A 21416-nucleotide genomic window follows, 5' to 3' on the forward strand; every position below is an offset into this window, starting at 1 on the left:
CAATCGACGCTTTAATGGGTGACCGGTCACACACCAGGCCGTGGTCGGGACCCGGGGACTGGAACTGATGTCAGTTTGGCCTCGTTGGTGAGATGCTGGTGAAGATGCTGATGCTGACGTCTCTCCAGGCTTATCAGCCCTGCCGGATTCGTGCGCTGTCTGTAAAGCATCGAGAGTCCTGAACGTTCCAGCAGTACCACGGCAGACGCCTGTTGCTGTCCTTCAGTTCTCCTCTGCACTGGTGTTCCTGTTTAGTTCCTCCTCAGTGGAGAACCGTAGATGTTTCAAGAGAACCTCTTGCATATTTTTATTTCTAAAATGAAATCAGACGGACTCTTAAAAGGACAGATCCGATCCCGGCAGAATCGAGCACATCATTACTACTGAGGTCAGTGAAGAAGCGCCGCTGCCGAGAGCTTTTTAACCCTTTTTAAATGTGGGATGTTGATGAGATAAGAGAAACGGGACGGCCGTCGCCCTCTGGATGTAAATTTTAACGAATGTATAGATATGTAAATTAGAAGAATACACAGATTTTATATACTGTGTATATATGTTTATATGCCGCACATGTAGACATCGTCATCCTCCTCCTGGAGCCTGGGCCTCGTGCTTTGCTTCCGCTAACGCAGAGTTTCTACATCGGGATCGGATTCTAGGAGAATCGGACCGGCCGAGTCGCCGGCGAAGCTTGCGATTCAGAAGACGTGTACTGAATTTTATGTGCCTCAAAATCTCTCCTTTTGCAAGCAAGTGAGGAACTAGGCAGTGTTCTCAACCCAGGTTGTTTCTCGCACTGGTTTATAAGTGTGAATGTAGCGCACCTGGCTGTACCTGACATAGATTTACATATTAGCCAACAGGGGGCGCTCTGGACACCCCTGTAGACCCACAGCAATGATTTCCCATTATTTCTTTTTCATTTGACCCCACCAAATCAAGGGTGTTTTTGTTTCCTGCTGAGAGCGTCTGCTTTTTCTTAATATAATTCATTTCTGTTTGAAAATTCAAATAAAAATGCAAAGACTTTCCTTCTGCGTTTATAATCTGGCGTCACCTGTTGCTTCATATGACCGTTAAGGACTAAAGGAGCTACTTGAAGGGGAATTTATTCTAAACAAATCCTCTGTATGAAAAACAGGGTGTAACACAGTGGGGTTTGGAGGGTTTGGTGTGGAGCGCTCACAGGGGTGATGAACGGATCCAGACGTCTGAAGAGTCAGTAGATGCCTCTAAAATATTATTGAGACTAATTCAGCACAGTCTGTGAGCCACAAATATATATCCAAATGTATCCAGACAACAGCAGCCCTGTGTTTGGATCTGGAGTATTACTCACTCATGTTTCGCAGTCTCCACAAGGGGGCGCTATTAATACTCAAGTAAGAGTTACCAGGTTTAGAAGCTTCCAAAGTGACACTTCACATCTAACCCCTCTTAACCCCTCACGCTCCGAAGCCTTTTATTACACCCTACAGATTAGTAATCGGACTCTACACACACCGCCGCTATAACAGTGGGGGGAAGCTGGGTTAAGAAATCTGATGCCAAAAATTCAAAATGTTTTTTGTTTTTTATTAATTAGAAACGTAAAAAATAACATTCATCTTTACACTCTTCATAATCCACAATAAGCTCAGATGTTCAGTGCAGCGAAAGACTTTGTGTCCACATACTTTTCTATATACACATTTTCCTCACACTGAAAGATGTTCTGTCCTCACTAAAACTCTTCTGAGAAAACCCGGAGTCTCTGACTGATCTCTGATCAGATTCAGCCAATCAGACAAGACCGGTTCGGTTTCTGACGTGAGCTTCTTAAGTTTACAACGGGAGATGCTAGGCTAACACTGCTAACGCACACAGGACTTAGACTGTCCCCAATTTCATCCAGGTAACACGGTGAACAACAGCCCTGATAACCCCTTATTATTTCAGCTCTGTGGAGAAGGTTCTGTTTGGGGTTCTAGACTAAAGGAAGTCCCACCGTCTCCTAAACCTCATCCATCTACCAGCTAATGAAGATCTGGAGGAGCTCTGAGAGACGCGCTGGGAGAGGAAGGGGTTTGGGGGCGTGTCTACAGAGAGGACTAAATTGGTGACAGTCTGAGTCCAGTGTTTGTTAGCAGCGTTAGCCTAGCGTCTCCTGAATCTGATCAGAGATCAATCAGGATGGTCTGAGTTTCTGCTGAACTTCTGCTTTAAAGATCTGAGATTCCTCACCTGCAGCAGAATCTGGTCTGTATGAAAGGACAGAACTGAGCACGCGGTTCAGGTTAAACTGGACTAAGCTTGAAAACAGGACAGGGTTCTGAAAGGCGCCGGCCGCGGGGTGAAGAGCGGGTCGGGGCGGCTGGCAGCAGTGCGGTGCTTTCAGCCCGTCAGCGCCTCGCCGAGTCCTCCAGTGACTCTCCTCCTGCGTCTGCCTCCTCAGCGTCCCGCAGCTCACTCGATATGTGGATCTCAATAGTGCTGGACTCTGAACCTGGCGGACAGAACACAGGAGAGGCCGCGGCCATTTAACCCAGACTGACCGAGCTGCGCACTGGTGCTGTGGTTCGAGCCGCAGTTTTAAAAGCGTATGAATCTCCCCAGCGGTGAACACACACCTTCAGACCCGCACGCTTAGCGCCGTGGACATGTCCCCCCAGTGTCTCCACGTCCTCAGCGGCCTCACAAATCATACTACAGCCATGCTACAAGCTAAGCTAACTCCAACAGCAGCTCCACAAACTGGAGCCTAAACATGCTAAAGCCTCTTAACTCCACACTGGACGGAGATCACGGTCTGTTTGGGGTGTTTTGGTGAGGGTCAGCCTGATGAGGTCAGTTCAGTGTTTGCAGCAGTGTTAGCTTAGCATGTAGCAGCATTAGCATTTTAGCTCCTTAATGAGCTCCTAATTCAGAGGATGTAGAGACATTCGGGGGGACGTGTGCACAGGCCGGACGTTCGGGGTCTGGAGGCCCACGGCTTCAGAGCTGTAGTACAGTGTAGGAGACTACATGAAGTCTCTATTAAAAGGGGGTTGCAGGGTTTTCAGGTTGTGAGGACAAATTAGCTTAAAATGTTCCATAATCATCAACATCCGCTGTGAACTGAACACACGCATGATAGATATCTGTCTACATCTACACGGCTAGGTGTTGGGATCGTACCATCGCTGCTAAAACTGCTAGTTACTGAAATATGTTCACATATGGGAAATAATAAGGAACTGAGATCCAGAGGGAAACTTTCATTTAATCCCCAGCTGTAATAACCGGTGTGACCCAGGAGTGGAAGGTGTAATATGAGTTTATTGTGTAGTAAAAGTGATACAGCTTCACTGGGAGAGCACAGCGAGCCCGCTGCTCGGTGCATCCTGTTTATGACGGGTGGAGAAAATTAAACTTACAGTAAAATAGAACTTTAATTATTACTTATCCAAAATCATCCAGATGAAAATCAAATTCTAAACCCTCTGGAAAAGTTATTATTCTCTCTGAACGCCCACTGCGACTGCAGCGCCCCCCTGTGTCCAGCCGTGGTAGTTCTGATTGGTCCAGTGTCTTAGAGTGTCCAATCCAGACTGAATACTGTATATGTAGGGATTTATGCAGACACTGCAGTTTGATGTTTGATGAAGTACAGGACCTTTCTTTCTCATTATAACACGGACTTACAAGCTTTATTACTTATCATCAAAGATGCTTAATAACTGTGTTATAAATGAAACTATTTAGGACCTCTTATGGCAATAAAAGGTCGGTTACTTCACAAAACTGTTTATAAGAGTCTCAGGTCTGCAGCACGCCGCATTATGAGCACTGACCAATCAGAACAGTCCAGCCTATTTGGACAGAGGCCTTAGCTACTGGCTAAGGGCAGGATGTCCTCAGGCCTCGACCTAAATCCTGAGGGAAACCTTCGGAATGCCGTGGGCAGTGGAATTCTGAGCCGGGCTAATTCTGCACGGAGAACCTGAGGAACGTTCCTCCTCTGAGTGCACAGAGACGGATCCATGGCTTTAATTCCAGTAAGTTCCTCCAGGTATGAACATGTCAGAGCAGCAGGTTTCCTCTGGGTTCTTCTCCTGGATTATTTTCTGTATTTCTGAAACTGAAGAGAAGCTGTTTCTGTGCTGTTCTGGAATATAATAATGTCAAAATAATGACCAGATTTCACCAGATTCTGAGATGCATTTTCTCAAACTCCTCAAATTATGATCTTTAATAGCTCAATATTTCAATATAATATGGCCAAAAGTATGTGGACACATCTTCCCATTAGTGAGTTCAGCTGCTCACTAATAGGTGGCTAACAGGGCCTTTCACATTCAACATCCATAGAAAAGCACTGATGAACAGAACGGGACACTCTGAAGCAGCTGGGATCACATGACCCTAAGGTCACTGTAAAGGGGTATAAAGGTCCCCAGCATTGAGCTGAGGAGCAGTGGAGGAGCTGTGCTCTCTGGAGTGAGGGTGGAGCTCCATCCAGTACTGAGTGGATAAGTTGGAGTGGCAGAACTAACCATCCAACATCAGAGCCTAACCTTACTGATGCTCAAGATGACTCTCGTGTGGCTAAATGCAATCAAATGCTCCTCACAGCAATGTTCCCAAATCTAGTGTAAAGCCTGCACCAGAAGAGTAGAGGCTGTTACTGTAGTGAAGGGGGTGAACTCCTAGATAATTCCCTTGATTTCAGAAGAAACACTGGAGAAGCAAGTGTCCAAATACTTTGGTCATATAGTGACCTGTAGAGTCAGAATAAGGAATTGAGACATTACTTTGAGATTTCAGAAGAATCCACAGACTCCTGACTTCTGGACACTGCTTCCAGAAACAGAAGAATAATAAAATGAGGGGATGGTGATTCTCCTCTGATGAAAACAGGCTTCCACCAGACTCCTCTACACCCTTCTCCTGAAAGGCCACAGATGTAGGTGTTGAGGAGTGTTGTGATGTGCGTAGATCGACTGTGCTCTGACCACCGCATTACACCACCACTCCGACCCTGAAGGAGGTCTGAGAGCAGGCTGGCGGTCAGTGTGAACAGTCCTTAGAGAGCGGCTAAAGGCTGGGGTTCACCAGCCCATGTAGACGGGTGAGCTGAGGCCGTCTGGCCGCAGGCCGTTACCTTCAGACAGGACGCTGGCGGCGTCGGATGGCTGGTGGTGCCCGTTCCCCGCCAGCTTCTTGCCCTCTTGCACGTGGCTCTGGTACAGCAGCGTGGATGCCACCATGGTGTTGTAGCCGCCGGCTGTCACCAGCGAGGTGGAGGCCGAGTCCCAGGCCAGCTCTCGCCGTGGCTGCAGACTCAGATCCACGTCCAGCCCCGTCCAGCCGTGGAAGGCCAGGGTGTTGAGGAACGCCTGCATGGGGTTCAGGATGCCCTGTGGAACCACGAGGACTTCCATCATCTCAAACAAGGTCACCTCAGATCGACTCAGATCTACTCAGTAGGTCTCATATTTAATATCTAACATTCATGACAGCCCAGACAGTCGGGCTGAACCCACCATGATGAACCAGGTGATCAGAGCGACGTTGCGGATGTTCTTCAGCTCACTGGCTTTAATATCGGTTTGCATCTCCAGGTAAAACAGCAGACTCTCATTAATCAAGTTGGGCAGCCAGCTGGAGAGAGAGAGAGGGAGAGAGAGAGAGAGAGAGAGAGAGAGAGAGAGAGAGAGAGAGAGGGAGAGAGAGAGAGAGAGAGAGAGAGAGAGAGAGGGGGAGAGAGAGGGAGAGAGAGGGAGAGAGAGACAGAGAGAGAGAGAGGGAGAGAGAGAGAGAGAGAGAGAGAGGGAGAGAGAGAGAGTGAGAGAGAGAGAGAGAGAGAGAGAGAGAGAGAGAGAGAGAGGGGAGAGAGAGGGAGAGAGAGACAGAGAGAGAGAGAGAGAGAGAGAGAGACAGAGAGAGAGAGAGAGAGAGAGAGAGAGAGAGAGAGAGAGGAGAGAGAGATTTGATGCTAGACTAGTTTATGAATGTATGTATTTCTGAATAATCAGAATGTTCATCAGAATCACATGGAGTGTTTGGTGGAGTGTTTGGTGGAGTGTTTGGTGGAGTGTTTGGTGGAGTGTTTGGTGGTCTGGCTGCAGGACTGTATGTCTGTGTGTGTTTGAAGTTCTGAACATTGTGGTCTGAAAAGTCTCACCAGATGAAGAACACCAGCATGATTTTGAAGAAGCGTATTTTGATCTCGGTTCCGAGGCGCCGCTCGTTCTCAGTGTAGATCCCCTGCCGGCCCTTCAGGAGTGACGTAACTGTGGAGAAACGAGAGGAGCCGTAGTGGCGAGTGTTTGATCGTGAAGCTGAAGTGTATCGTAGCTGACAGAGGTTCTTTATGGAGCTCGGCTGGTGAAAGGGTCGGCCTCTCCACCGTCCAGCCAAATTTCAGGGCTGTACGTTACTGACCGAACCATGAAAAGCTCTTCTGAAGATCTTTTAGGTCAAATCCAGATGGAACAGAAAACTGAATCTTGCTTCATAATTACATCATCAGCTGTCCCACCAAGCAAGGAGGTAATGAGGCAACTAATGGAAGCTAGCAGGATCACACGCTGGATAACTGCTCGTTAGAAATGTAGCAAAGTTCCACAGTTTTTTACAAAAAGTGCATCATGGTGGAGGAACGTGAATCAGAACCTGAATCAGAACCTGAACCTGAACCTGAATCAGAACCTGAACCTGAACCTGAATCAGAACCTGAACCCGAACCTGAACCTGAATCAGAACCTGAACCTGAACCTGAATCAGAACCGGAACCTGAACCCGAACCCGAACCTGAACCTGAACCTGAACCCGAACCCGAACCTGAACCTGAATCAGAACCTAAACCTGAATCAGAACCTGAACCTGAATCAGAAATACTTTATTGATCCCAGGAGGGAAATTACAGGGAAATTCTATATAAATTATATGAATTTTATTAAAGTGATTTTAGTAAATCTGATGGTCAGTGCCATCCCCATGTGTTCTCTGTACACACACCCAATGAGCAGTGAGCAGTTGTGGGGAAAACCTACCGGCGGTCACGGTGCGGGTGAACAGGATGGGGTTCACCATCAGCACCAGCAGCAGGGGGGCGTAGGTGGTGACGTAGTGTGGAATCGCGTGCTGAAGGCCGTTCTCACAGCTGTGAATGAAGCAGAGCCAACATCAGGACAGCTGTTAGGAAAACCTCTACACCAATCAGAGTCCAGACTGCTAACATCCTCCTACCTGCTGTTGTTGTTGTTGACTGGAACAGTAGCCAGCATGTCAGACCACTGGACCAGTCACAAGGCTACTGGGTTAAGCCTAGTCTTGGACCATATTTGCAGTTTTTAGTGTGGGATTAGCCTTAATCTGGGTCTGGGAGACTAATTCCTGGCGTGCTGGGTGTCGAGGGATCAGATGAGGGTGGGGAGCCGCCACTTCCACTGGTTCAGATATAACCCAGGTTAGATGCCCACTGCAGCATTTTACCATCATGTGGAGATACAGGTCAGACTCTCCTCAGTCGGCATCCAATCAGTGATCAGGGCTGATTTTATTCTGAGTAAGAGCTGAATATCATCGCTGTCCAATGAAAAACATGTATCTCCAACATGGCGACTTTTCTGGAGAAGGCAGAACTGTTCTGAACTCTGAATTATATTATTTATAAATGTATAAACTATGTTTATTCAAATGAAGGTTAAATCTCCGCCTCTCAGCTACGACACTACGCTGAGGAACCTCTCAAACTACAGAGCTTCTTAGTCCATCCAGCATCTCTCAGCACAGGAGCAGAGGAGTGTTCCACTCTGCTCTCACTGGAGCTCCACAGTGAGAGGCGTGGACCAATCACAAAGCAGAACCAATGTAGAAGAACCATAAAGAAGGAAACAGTAACTACATCTAATGACTAAAATCCATCTGAAGGTACCTGGAGATGGAGGGGTAGTAGAGCATGGCCACGCCCTCCACACACAGCAGCACAGCCAGCCCCCAGGTGATCATGTGATACAGCACGATGGTGCTGCAGGAAGTCACGGTGCAGTCATGAAGGAGAGAGAGAGAGAGAGAGAGAGAGAGCACAGAGATAAGCAGAGCTCCTCTTCTTGGCTTTGCTGTTTAACACAATGCAGCCCTGTTACACACAGTCCGAGGTGGAGCCGGCTGTGGGCATGTTCACGTAGCCCCTCAGAGCAAACCTCAATCAGACCAGTAAAACTCAGCCTCACAGCCTCACAGCAGACCGTATTTAGATTAGACTCGTGTGGCTGAAGTTACATGTCTGTGTATCATCAATAACCGTCTCATAATAATGATAATATCAGGTTACCAGTCTGCTTACTTGTGATTATGATGAATTATTCAATACCTAATTATGAATGATTAGATATTATTATTAATATGAATGATTAGGTATCTAACAGTGAGTCCAGCAGTTTACACTCCTATACACACCTGATTCCTGCAGATCGCTTGACCACTAAGAAGACGTCCACTGCGTAGCAGAACATCCACCAGAAAGAGGCGCTGAAGAACAGCTGGATCCACATCTGGTGGAGATGTTAGAGGTGGTATAGAGGTCAGTGTGTAAACACAGTAAACTCATGAGCACTGATACACACTGGATATGGATACTAGGAGTACCTGTGTGTGTGTGTGTGTGTGTGTGTGTGTGTGTGTGTGTGTGTGTGTGTGTGTGTGTGTGTGTGTGTCCTGGACGTACAGCACTGCCCACACAGAAGACCTCTGGCCAGGCTTCACTGCTGTTGGCTGTAGAGATGTCCCCAATGAGGCTGGGTAGACCGAGCCATACAGACGATCTAACAATGATTCCTGCACACACACACACACACACACACACACACACACACACACACAGCAAACTGTCAATACTAGTTATCAATGCTTTAATCCTATGTCTTTTAGCACTTAAATATCAATAACTATATAACTGAATGGTAACTATAATAATCTATAGCTGAGCTTTAGTAATTGTGTTTCCCTTTTTGGTGCTATAGAGAACCCTTTTTTTAAAGGTTCTGTAAATATCCATCTACTGTTATGAGTCTTGGTCAGCACTACATAGAGAACCTTTATCTAAAGCCACTGTTTCTTCTGGAGGAACCTTTAATCAGTCAAAGAACATCTGATCAAATGCTTCTTTGAGTTTCAGGACTATTGACCTCTTTTCTAAGAGCATCCACTCTAAAGGGTTCTCTATATAGAACTGAAGCACGCTTAATATCATAACAATAGCAGAACCCATTTTTGGTGGCAATTTAAAGGATTCTATAAAGAAACATCTACAAGAGGTTCCCCATTTAAACAGGAAAAAGAACATTAAAACATGCAAATGGTTTTCAAGTTGTCAAGGGCCAAGAACCCTTGAAGAACCCTTGTAAAGACTGTAGAAGATAATGAGGTTAAGAGGAGACCTGATCTCAGTTATGATGTTTCTTTCTGCTGAGGAACCTAAAGAACCCATAATGGAGCATCTCTGTTACCTGCACATCCCAGGATGTCGCAGATGCTGATGATGAAGAGGATCCTGGATGAAGAGGCCGGTTTGGGGAGAGGGTACTGGCCGAGGCGCCGGTAACCCCTCCGCTTGGGCAGGATCTGCAGGATGGAGAAGACCAGGCTGATGCTGGCGCTGCCGATGCAGATGGCACCGAAGAAAACGGGCTGGAAGTTCACGATGAAGTCGGTGGCGTCGTCTCGGTTGGGGCAGCAGAACGTCTCCAGGCGTGGAGAGGCCATGCTGAGGGAGAGGAGTGCACGGTGAAGGAACGTTCATTCATTTGGCTCGGCCGGAGCAGAGCAGGCACAGGCAGATCACGGGTTGGGCCGTCATGTGCTTCTGCTTAATCCCCTCCAGCCACAGCCTGAACCGTGCCATGATTGTAAGAAGTTCTCCAAGAATGTGGGCTGGCATTTCCTCTCCTGCTGCTTCAGACTGGGAGCACTTTTAGCTGGTGACCTACAAAGAGACTTCATAGCACATGTTAATAACATGTTTATAAAGCAACTCTTGTGTTTATTAACAGCTTTCCCCAGAAAAATGACAAAGTGTAAACACACTTTATATAAGAGGCCTCAAACATTAATATCCAGTATGAAGTTCTAATAACATTAATATCCAGTATGAAGTTCTAATAACATTAATATCCAGTATGAAGCTCTAATAACATTAATATCCAGTATGAAGTTCTAATAGCATTAATATCCAGTATGAAGTTCTAATAACATTAATATCCAGTATGAAGCTCTAATAACATTAATATCCAGTATGAAGTTCTAATAACATTAATATCCAGTATGAAGTTCTAATTACATTAATATCCAGTATGAAGTTCTAATAACATTAATATCCAGTATGAAGCTATAATAACAATAATATCCAGTATGAAGTTCTAATAACATTAATATCCAGTATGAAGCTCTAATAGCATTAATATCCAGTATGAAGCTCTAATATCATTAATATCCAGTATGAAGTTCTAATATCATTAATATCCAGTATGAAGTTCTAATAACATTAATATCCAGAATGAAGCTCTAATTACATTAATATCCAGTATGAATATGGCCATCATAGAGAATAACCAGTACTCGGCTGGGCTTTATGAATGGTTGTGGTTCTAGGTAGAACCGCTGCCTTTGCTGATGAAGTGGAACAGCGTTTGGACTCTGATTCTTAGCACAGCTGGTCGAGTCTGGGGGGGATTTAGGGCTGCAGGCTGATCTCAGGGTGGGCTGGTTGTTCAGTCACTGGGACTCTCAGTGATTAACAAACTAACAAAAGGATTAAAGACTTTACAGTGCAGGACACTGGAGGACCGGAGGACTGGAGGCGGAGTGTTTATGAGAGCAGTCAGGCTTTAGTGAGGCCTAACTTCACCCCCAACACCAAGACTGTCTTTACAGCACCATCTAGTGGTGTACAAAAACACTGCACCAACACAGGATTAAACGACCTACTGCACTTAACCACTGTGACCAAACACGCCTCATTAACTCCAGACCATTAAACAATAAACACAACACAGACATAAACAAATGAGGAGGAAACAAACTAATAAATAAACAACACTCGGTTCTAGATATCCTCACCCCGTCAGAGTTGTTCTACAGTGGAGGTGAATGAAAGCAGACGTCTGAACCTTCTTACAGCAAAGCTCAGTTTCTCCGACCCGGATGAAGCCTAATCCCAGACTATAAAGAAGTGTGTCCACTGGCACTGCAATTTAGTCCAAGACTAAGCTTAATCCATGCCGTGGGAACCCCAAACAATAATGACTACCGACGTTAAAAACACCAGTCTGAGACTGAGTGGACCCCCTGCTCGCCAGGAGGTCGAGCAGCGCTGCATTCTACTCCTAGTGATGCCACAGCCATCCGTCAGTGTCAAGAGTTCCAGAGAGCCTAACTGCCCCTCCCCATCACACAGCGTGGGCGATGCTAGCCGGTACAGGCGTCTGTTAGCAGTATTAGCAGTGAGCACTCTCCTCCAAGCGTGTTGAGCTCCGGTGATGTTGGTTCTTTTGGCTCCAGTGGAAGAGTATCACACCACCAAACCCGCTGTGAATGACTCTGTTTACACCTCCAGCACTGAAGTATGCAAATATTATGAACATTCGCCAAGAACAATTCGCCTTTAAGGCCTAGGCCCCTCCCCTAGCTAGAGTTCTGCTGGTTAAACAGGTAGACCCGCCGAGGGAGAGGGTAGACCGGGCCAGACTGAGGGCTTGTACGAGGAGAAATATTAGAGATACGATGTTTTGCAGCGTATGAGCGCGGCAGGATCTAGCAGCGTGGAGCAGGTAATTTCAGGTTGATTTAACAGGTCAGGGAACCAGCAGAGATCTGCTCAGACTTGCTCAGACTTTTTCCTGGTGAACTCACGGACTGCTGCGTTCCGACCCTGCCGGAGTCGATTTGGAGAGAACGGTCAGTAACACACTGATCTACAGGTTGTGGAAGAACGATCTTCTCAGCATCGTGTAGCGTGGGTCTTATTTTGAACTTTTCTAAAATGACTGCAGAATACACTATACAACACTATGTGTCCAAATGTTTGTGGACACGTCTTCTAATACCAGGCGTGGGCTAGAGGGGTATAAAGCCCCCCAGCATTGAGGAGCTGTGGAGCAGTGGAGGAACTGTGTTCTCTGGAATGATGGTGGTGGAGCTCCATCCAGTACTTTTGGGATGAGTTGGGGATGATGAGGTGGGGTGGTGATCATCATTCACCATCCAGACCTCACTAATGCTCTTGTTGCTAAATGTAATCAATGAAATCCTCACAGCAATGCTCCTCCTCCAGAATCTAGTAGAAAGTCTTATTCTCTGGACAGTAGAGACAGTTACTCCAACAGAAGCAGGATCAGCTCTTTTAATACCCTTGATTTCAGAAGAAACAATATGTGTCCCAATACTTTTGTCCTTATAAAGCTTTTGAACTGCTGCTGCTGAAGATTGCTCATTTTGCGCAGCCTACAGGCCCAACAGCAGCAATTCTGACTGTAATGGAGAGCTAACTCTGGTTTATTTGTGCCAGTGCTGTTAGGCCTCGGCGTGATCACGCTTCCTGCTGGTCGGGCCTTTTGTCTAAAGAGGACGTGACATCACTCCAACTGTGCCGTGAGCGCCCGAGCCGAGAGGAGGCATAGACGGAGGAGTCCTGTTGGATTTTGGACCCTGCAGACAGCGCATGCTTCAGCAGCTCTCGACCGCAGCCTGCCGTGTGTGTGTGTGTGTGTGTGTGTGCAGTGAGAGCTGTTGCCAAAGAGTTATCGAGCAGGATGTCTGAGCCACCCAAGCCGAGAGCGGGGCAGGAAGCTGCTGTTTACTTCTCCAATCCTCTAATGAGTGGTGAGAGACCAGCCTTCTCCTCTACCGTCTCTTTTCTGAGCAGAAACACTCCTGGCTCTGTCTGATTGATGATTTACCTCAGTCCTGCACACCTGAGCCATGACCTGATTGACCTTACATAAGAAATAAAGAGTGAGAACATGTGAAATGCTCAGCTTACCGTTCTTCATTCCTCATGTGTACCTGGATTTTGGAGGTAAGCTGGGTGGTGTTTCACAAAGATGAATAGGTCAGTTTAGCTGGACACCCAGAGCCCAAAGTCAAGCCTGTCCAACAGCAGAGCTGATCTGAGGAGCATTCCTACTGGACAATCCCTAACTCTGTAAGTGTGTAAATTCAGTGCTTGCTATTGTGCAGATCCCTCTCGTGCCACCAAAACAGCTCTGACCCTTCGAGGCATGGGCTCCACACCAATGCTGAAGGTGTCCTGCTGTGGTGTCTGGCACCAAGACTAACGTTAGCAGCAGATCCTTTAACCCCTGTCAGTTGTGAGGTGGGCGGGGCCTCCATGAGCATCAGTTAGCCTTTAGCGCCCAGGAATGCCATGGTTGTCCTTCCCTGGAGCACCTTTGGTAGGTGCTGACCACTGCATACCACAAAAACCCCACAAGACCTGCCTAATGTTCTGGAGTTCTGACCCAGTCATTGTCTAGAACATCACAGTCTGGGTCTTGTCAAAGTGGCTCTGATAAAGACATGGGGGTCCTGCTGAGGGTCTTGGTGCAGGTGCTGTACATGTGAGGAGACCACAGGCTGATCAGAGTGGTCTTGAGCTAGAAGAATGGAGGAGAGTAGGTCAGTAATATGAGATGAGCTCAGACCATTAAGAAGCTTGGGTTCGGGAACCTGTGGGCCTAAACTGTCCAGGAAACGTAAAAATAAAGCTTTGTGAAATATCAGTCAAAGAGGAGGTTTGTAATAAGAAAATAATCACCATCGTTTCCATGTTTTGTTGAAGACGTTGAGGCGGACTGGTCACCGATACACGATGCTGCTTTCAACGGAAGACTGCAGGCCCTGCGCAGTCTGATCAACCAGGTTGGTGTGCTTGCGGCTGTAGGCCGAGGCTACCTCTAAACCTCCTCCTGCTCTTTCTAAAGCAGGATTTCCCAAACCTGTGACTGTATGTGTGTGTGTGTGTGTACAGGGCACTGTGGTGAATCTGACCACTCTGGACGGAGTGACCCCTCTCCATGCAGCCTGCCAGCAGGGACACGGAGAATGTGCCCAACTGCTGATCGAACGAGGAGCCAACGTGAGTACAGCCCCAACGACCAGCTCCTTCTCCTCCTCCTGTTCTCTGGGAGGTTCTCCTGCTTCCTCTCAGTGGTGCTCTCTCATGCTTTTAGGGAGGTTCTAGAGAAGATTCAGGTCCACAAAGTAAAAACCCACCCCAGCTCTGCTGCTGGTTCTTCTCCATGCTCTTCTTAATGCTCTAATACATGTCTCTACCCGTCTCTCTCTCCGTGTAGGTGAACGCCTCCACACTGAACCGCAGCACTCCTCTCTCCGAGGCCTCCGGCAAAGGTCATGTAACCGTTGTTAACCTGTTGCTCCAGCATGGAGCTCAACCTCAGAGCTAATGGGCCATTGCAGAAGAGTCTCATCCGTGAAATTGAGGTTTCTTGAGTGCTGTTAGCTGATAAATTACTCAGTGCTGTGGTATCATTTTATCGTGATGGTCTCCTGTAGATGCTTTGTAGATGATCATTTCATATTCTATGACATGAGCATCTATTATATAACACTAAACGACTAAATAACTAACTCTAATCCTATTGGGGTTTTATTTGTTTGTCGATTTTTTCCTCATTTTCCCCAATTTGGTACCACCTCTTTTCAATCTGCCGGCCAGCCGACACGCTGAGGAGAGTGCCGGGTCCCCAGCTTAGCCACACCAGCTAACAGACGACTGTACCGGTCAACATTGCTTGAGAGTGATGAGGGTAGAGAGCGCCATCTACCCACCCGGAGAGAGCACGGACAATTGTGCACTCTCAGACTGTGGCTCTGCATGATGTTTTGGAGATGTTCTGACCCAGTCATTGTCTAGAACCTTACAGTCAAAGCGTCTCAGATTCTTATGCTAAAGAGTAGAGGTGGGACGGTGGTGCTCAACGGTTAGAGCACTGGGCTGCTGATGACAGGGTTGTGGGTTCAATGCCCGAGCTGGGGAAACTGCCACTGTTGGGTCCTTGAGAAAGGCCCTTCACCCTCTGGCTCAAAATTCAACCTTGTAATTCATCTGCTCCTAATATATATATATAAACTTAAAAGTCTCAAAAGACATGTATCTGTTTGATCTTCTACTGGGGACCATTACAATAAAGCTGGACCTAACTTTTACATTTCTGCTGTTCTTTACTTTCGTAAAACTTAATTTAGCCTTGCTATCTATTCTAATGTGTAACTGCTCAGAGAATCCCTCCAATAGTCCTACTTTAACATTAATAAAACCACTTCACTGAATTCTATATATTCGCTGGTTTTTGTTGTTCTGTTGCTATGGAAACACTCTGATTGTGTGAGAGTTACATGTTAAAAGAGGAAGAGCAGAAAAGGCCTCTTCTAAAATACACTACCCAGTCCAGTGCCATTCTTGCCATCCTGCAGCTATATAACACACGACACTAGCATCCCAAACACGAATACACACACTCTCTGAAAAGGGCCGGCAGCGTCCACGCAGGATACTCATGAGGGTGTACTACGTCCTCACAGCTGGTCTGCGCTCCAGTAGTGGAGAGCCAACGTTCTCCTGAGGATCAACCCCACTACTCTTATAGAACCAAGCTTCCCTTGAAGGTAAACACTACAACTGGAAACCGGCCCGAATTCTGGGATAACCCCTACTCTTAGAAGTCCATCCCACTCTTGAAGATAAATCCAACAACTGGAAATCAATCCCACTCACGAGGATGTGGCCTTCACCCTGCTCCCGGAAATCCATCAATTCACCCTCTTAAAAGCCCGGGCGAGCAGCGCTGTGCCTTTGGCAGGATCAGTCCGGCAGTGCTGATGTTTTGCAGGTGAGGCCGTCTGAGACGCTCCATGTGTATGACTGTGAACTACAGTGGAATGTGGACCAACAGGTGAATGGAGACAGCATGCTCTGGAGTCTAGTCGAGACACTCTGCTGAAGTCAAAGGCATCACTGTTGGGACGATGTGGCATCAGACTCTCTCTCCTGGATCTGGAAAGGAGTGAAGATCCTGACATGAGCTTCTCCCAGAGGCAAGACTTTTCTCAGCAAAGCTCGACCCTCTGTCTGACTAGTCTGTACTGATTGGGCATCCTACCCAGTTCCCTCCAGGTGGGGTGGCTCTGCTGGGCTACACTGAAGCTCGGCTAGCTCTGCCACTGGAGCGTGAGACTCTCTGTCTCAGGGCTGTGGGCTCGAGTCCTAACCTGGGTACTGGGTTTCCTTTTAAGATGCGTTAGGCCAGGCCTGCACTTCACCACTACTCGGTTTTTAAACCGGGGAGAATCTCACAGCCTGGACACCAGAAGGTTCGAGCTCAGATTGTGAGTGAGGAGAAGTTGGGTAAATGCAGACATTGTGGTCGAGGAGACGATGCAGGAGAAAGCAACAGAAACGCAAACAAGACAGCGGAGTTCCCCGCCAAGCCCTGAGGTGATCGAAGACGAGTGGCGACACGACACCTGCGCTGAGATTGCTCTGCTGACTGGTTCTTAAACGAGAGCTCAGCGTGATCTCAGTCCTCCGAGATCCGGCTGAGACTCGCCCTTCCATGCTGCTTCATTCACGCTTTCATTACTTAATGGGGGGAAAGGCTGCGTCACTCTGGGATGACGGTGGGCTTCCTCACATGAGCCGTGTGTTTTTTTAGGCCCTGAAGGTCTGAGCACATTTCTGGGGTTTTATGCAGAAAGGGTTCTAGAGGCCGTGGATCCGAATTCTAGTCCACCTACAGTGGATCTGAACTCCAGGCTCATCAGTTTCAGCACAGATGCACTTTAGTTTTGCACCAGTTGGGGGTGTCAGTGTTCCAACATTTGTCCTTTTGCCAACTTCACTGATACACTATATGACAAATATATGTGGACACCTGCTCATTGATTGTTTCTTCTGAAATCAAGAGTAGTAAAGAGCTGATCCTGCTTCTGTTGGAGTAACTGTCTCTACTGTCCAGAGAAGAAGACTTTCTACTAGATTCTGGAGGAGGAGCACTGCTGTGAGGATTTGATTGCTTTCACCACCTCATCCCCAACTCATCCCATTCAAAAGTACTGGATGGAGCTCCACCACCATCATTCTAGAGAACACAGTTCCTCCACTGCTCCACAGCTCCTCAATGCTGGGGGGCTTTAGACCCAATGGTGCCAAAAGGTTGATGTTTTTTAATCTTCAGGATTTACATGTAGTTTTATAATGTTAAAAATGTGGGATTTCACAAAAATGTGATCAGACCCCAGTGAATGTTCACCTTGTCTGATTTCTACTAACAGACAAACTCTCTGTAATCATATCTGCTTGTTGACACGACTGAGCATTCGAGGGACATGATGCGCTTTCTGCATCTGCATAAACAGGCCAGCGTGAGATGATCTTTCTCCCTCTCCAATCAAAGTTCAATCAAACCCTTCCCGGAGAACTAATCTCAAGAGTCTCTTCTGGACGGAGATAATCAGAGGAAGCTGGAGCCAATCAATGGAACAGAGGCTGATACGGTCAGCAGTGTCTGGGAGAGACACTCGGATAAACAACGTTACCGTTTGAGTCTTCTCAGGGCACAACACGTTCCAGAGCATTCACCATAACTCAGGTGTGGAAACTGACTCAGTTACACAGCCTTGGGTTGAAGATCGGCTCATCAGTGAATGAGCACAACCGCATAATTCACACTGAGGTTCTCCGCACAGTAGATCTGTGCTGGCCAGCATAGGGCAGGGTGTCTCCAGCAGGAGGAGACAGTACGCAACACATCCAGGCAATCTTAAAAAAGGTCAGTGAACTGAACAGGTTCTAGCTCTATGGGCTATCGCAGTTCACCGGCTGACCAGGAGAGTACCCTCAGGGAGGAGCCTTTACAGACACAGGACCTGTGGTTCCTCTCAGAAGAACCGCTCCTGTGGTTACTGGGCTTAGGGTCCAGCAGACTTGTCCAAGAACTGGACTTATTGCTTCTCTCACAGGAAACAGAACTGTGGTTCCCCTCGCAGGAACTGCAGCAATGGTTCCTGAGCTTAGGGGTCCAGCAAGAATGTAACTTATGATCCATCCCACAGGAACCTAATCTGTGGATATTGTGTTTAAGGTCTGGCTACATAACCTCCAAGAACTGGACCTGTTGTTCCTCTCACAGGAACTAGACCAGTCATTATCAGACTCAAGGTTCAGCTGAGAACTGGACCTGTGGTTATCGGTCCAACAGTCCAACAGTCTGATAGGAACTGGGCCAGTTGTTTCACTCATAGGAACCAAACCTGCGGTTCCTCTCACAGGAACTGACCCTGTGGATTTAAGGTCCAGCTACAGATCTTTTAAGAACTGGACCAGTGGTTTCTTTCACAGAAAATGGACCTAGCTGGACTCAAAAACTGAACCTGGGCTTATTGGGCCTGTTGTAGTACAGGAACCAGACCTCAAGAATTAGACGTGTGAGATGAACCAAAAGGTCCAGACACTTTTCCGTTCGTTCCAACAGTACAGTCAGAACCGGTACTGATGGACAAACCACAGCAGAGCCTGTATGACTCTGAGGTGCAGGCGACTGAGGATCAGAGCGGGGTCAGTGGTCAGGATTCGCTGACGGACCATTTTATCCAGTCAGTTCATGAAAACGTCTCAGGCGACCCAGTGTGGACCGGTTGTGGGCGGTTGCCCAGACTGTCTCTGATGATGCTGATTGATATTGACAGATCACCCCGCAGTGCCTGAACTGCTGGAGGCCTGAGAGACTGAAGACCCAAGACAGCTGTCCACAGGCTCATCTCCACAACATGGCTAAATAAAGATGATACTTATAAATAAAATAAAGCAGGATTCCAACACAGTTCAGAACATGTTATTAATTATCATGAAAAATCAATGATAAATCAATAATCTACTCGTTACTATAGGATTCAGAAGGCGACGCCCACTCTGAGAACACATCTTGTCTTCACACAGAGAGTTGGGTGGAAAACAAGCCATCCTGCAGTCGTCAATACCGGCGCGTGTGGGTCTTATTAACTCTATTGATCCGTTTGCTTCTTTTGCACCAGCTTCTAATCTACCTGAAACTCCCTCAACTCTCCCAGCCCACCGAGCTGAACGGGCAATCAGCCTGAGCTCCGACTGAGAACACTGAGACTGCAGTCAGTCTGTCTCACATCAAGTAGGCCTTAGCCTGCTTATAGACAATGACGTATTTAGGTAGACTGCATTTATGTGTATTAGAGTTTATTCTAATGTTATATAGAGTTAATTACAGGTAGACACTCTCACTGACCACTGACTTTATGTTTATTTGGGTTTATTCTAATGTTATATAGAGTTAATTACAGGTAGACACTCTCACTGACCACTGACTTTATGTTTATTTGGGTTTATTCTAATGTTATATAGAGTTAATTACAGGTAGACACTCTCACTGACCACTGACTTTATGTTTATTTGGGTTTATTCTAATGTTATATAGAGTTAATTACAGGTAGACACTCTCACTGACCACTGACTATGTTTATTTGGGTTTATTCTAATGTTATATAGAGTTAATTACAGGTAGACACTCTCACTGACCACTGACTTTATGTTTATTTGGGTTTATTCTAATGTTATATAGAGTTAATTACAGGTAGACACTCTCACTGACCACTGACTTTATGTTTATTTGGGTTTATTCTAATGTTATATAGAGTTAATTACAGGTAGACACTCTCACTGACCACTGACTTTATGTTTATTTGGGTTTATTCTAATGTTATATAGAGTTAATTACAGGTAGACACTCTCACTGACCACTGACTTTATGTTTATTTGGGTTTATTCTAATGTTATATAGAGTTAATTACAGGTAGACACTCTCACTGACCACTGACTATGTTTATTTGGGTTTATTCTAATGTTATATAGAGTTAATTACAGGTAGACACTCTCACTGACCACTGACTTTATGTTTATTTGGGTTTATTCTAATGTTATATAGAGTTAATTACAGGTAGACACTCTCACTGACCACTGACTTTATGTTTATTTATGTTAATTCTAATGTTATGTAGAGTTAATTACAGGTAGACACACTCACTGACCACTGACTTTATGTGTATTTGGGTTTATTCTAATGTTATATAGAGTTAATTACAGGTAGACGCTCTCACTGACCACTGACTTTATGTTTATATGGGTTTATTCTAATGTTATATAGAGTTAATTACAGGTAGACGCTCTCACTGACCACTGACTTTATGTTTATTTGGGTTTATTCTAAAAGGTAAACCCCTGTTCTTGTGACTAAGACTCTGTACAGTGTACAGTGTATGTGTGTGTGTGTGTTGGGTGCACATCATTATTTATAGCCTTTGTTTCATTTCGTCCTGAACTGCTACCTTGGAACAGTTGAATTTCCCCTCAGGGATCAATAAAGTTTATTGTATTCTGGGTGGGAGGCGTTCATGCTCCAGTTTTACAGCTACTGACCGCAGAGCAGCTGATTTACTGCATTTCATTCAGTGCTGGAACCAGCAGCGGCCTTCAGACCAGAGCACAGAGCTTCACTGTGACGCCGGAAACAGCGTAGAAGTGACCTGACTTACACTCAGTGTGGGAGCTTTTACCTCTGCATCCTTTCAGGAGAGGAAAGGGTTCACTGTGTCCACTTAGTGAGCACTTAGAGCCCAGACAGCAGCGATGGCAGCTTCTGATGGAACCCAATAAGACGCACGTCCTGTACTCCGCCAGGCAATTTCCTCTCCAAGATCCACAGCACGATACAAAGCGCCCTGCAGCTCCAACACTAAACACTTGAAGGTGGCAGAGCTGGTTAAGATGGAGATCACTTTGGAAGGTGTCGTGCTGAATGAGATGGGATCTCCTAAAGGAGAACTCCACCAATCTTTCAACCATTCAGGTCCTGCAAAATTCAATAGATGAGATCGTTCAGAATGTGGGTTTGGTGTAAAGCTTAACTGTAGAGACTCTGATCTCTGTACAGTGGAGGTGAATGGAAGCAGGCGTTGGTCACCATGACTACAACACAGATACAGCCCATAATTTATCTCCTATCCAAACCCACCAGTGCAGCTACACGAGTCTTCTGAGTTTATATGGAATGATGATGATGATGATGAAGAAGGTAAAATAGTGAATAGAGAATCTGAACTAATGCAGTTCTCTTTAGGGACTACTTTCTGTAGCTGCACTACACCCTGCAGCATGTATCCCTCCACCATTTTAATGATCTGATTTTAAAAGCAGGTTCTAGAGCCGAGCTCTTCTCAGAACTCTGGTAGAACCGTGTCTCAGGCATCAGGCAGCGTCTTCATCACCATTAGGTGAAGAACTTTCTGTGAGGAGCTTTTATTAGAGCTTCAGACGTCTGCTTCCCTTCTCCTCCACTGGGGGAACTTAT

The 21416-nt window shown here is 46.5% G+C and overlaps 1 protein-coding gene across 1 annotated transcript; it reads right to left on the reverse strand.

Annotated features, from left to right (window-relative positions):
- Positions 1-1883: 1883 nt before the first annotated feature.
- Positions 1884-9777, reverse strand: gpr143 (G protein-coupled receptor 143). The gene is made up of 9 exons (XM_072685302.1): positions 9474-9777; positions 8693-8802; positions 8425-8519; positions 7901-7993; positions 7017-7126; positions 6146-6254; positions 5505-5622; positions 5123-5378; positions 1884-2485 (listed from the first exon to the last, which is right to left on the reverse strand). Exons 1-9 carry the CDS (start codon positions 9727-9729, stop codon positions 2382-2384), a joined length of 1251 nt encoding a protein of 416 aa, XP_072541403.1. The 5' UTR covers positions 9730-9777; the 3' UTR covers positions 1884-2381.
- Between the last annotated feature and the right edge of the window lie 11639 nt (positions 9778-21416).

This window comes from Salminus brasiliensis, chromosome 8, assembly GCF_030463535.1.
Source record: "Salminus brasiliensis chromosome 8, fSalBra1.hap2, whole genome shotgun sequence".
NCBI classification, from domain to species: domain Eukaryota; kingdom Metazoa; phylum Chordata; class Actinopteri; order Characiformes; family Bryconidae; genus Salminus; species Salminus brasiliensis.

What these genes read in the sequence shown, in the direction of transcription:
- gpr143 (XM_072685302.1), bottom strand. Translation starts at nt 9,729, where the DNA reads ATGGCCTCTCCACGCCTGGAGACGTTCTGCTGCCCCAACCGAGACGAC. An exon ending in TACTACCCCTCCATCTCCAG is followed by an intron (nt 7,127 to 7,900) that starts GTACCTTCAGAT and finishes CTTCATTCACAG; the next exon opens with CTGTGAGAACGGCCTTCAGC. An exon ending in CACCCGCACCGTGACCGCCG is followed by an intron (nt 6,255 to 7,016) that starts GTAGGTTTTCCC and finishes GTTTCTCCACAG; the next exon opens with TTACGTCACTCCTGAAGGGC.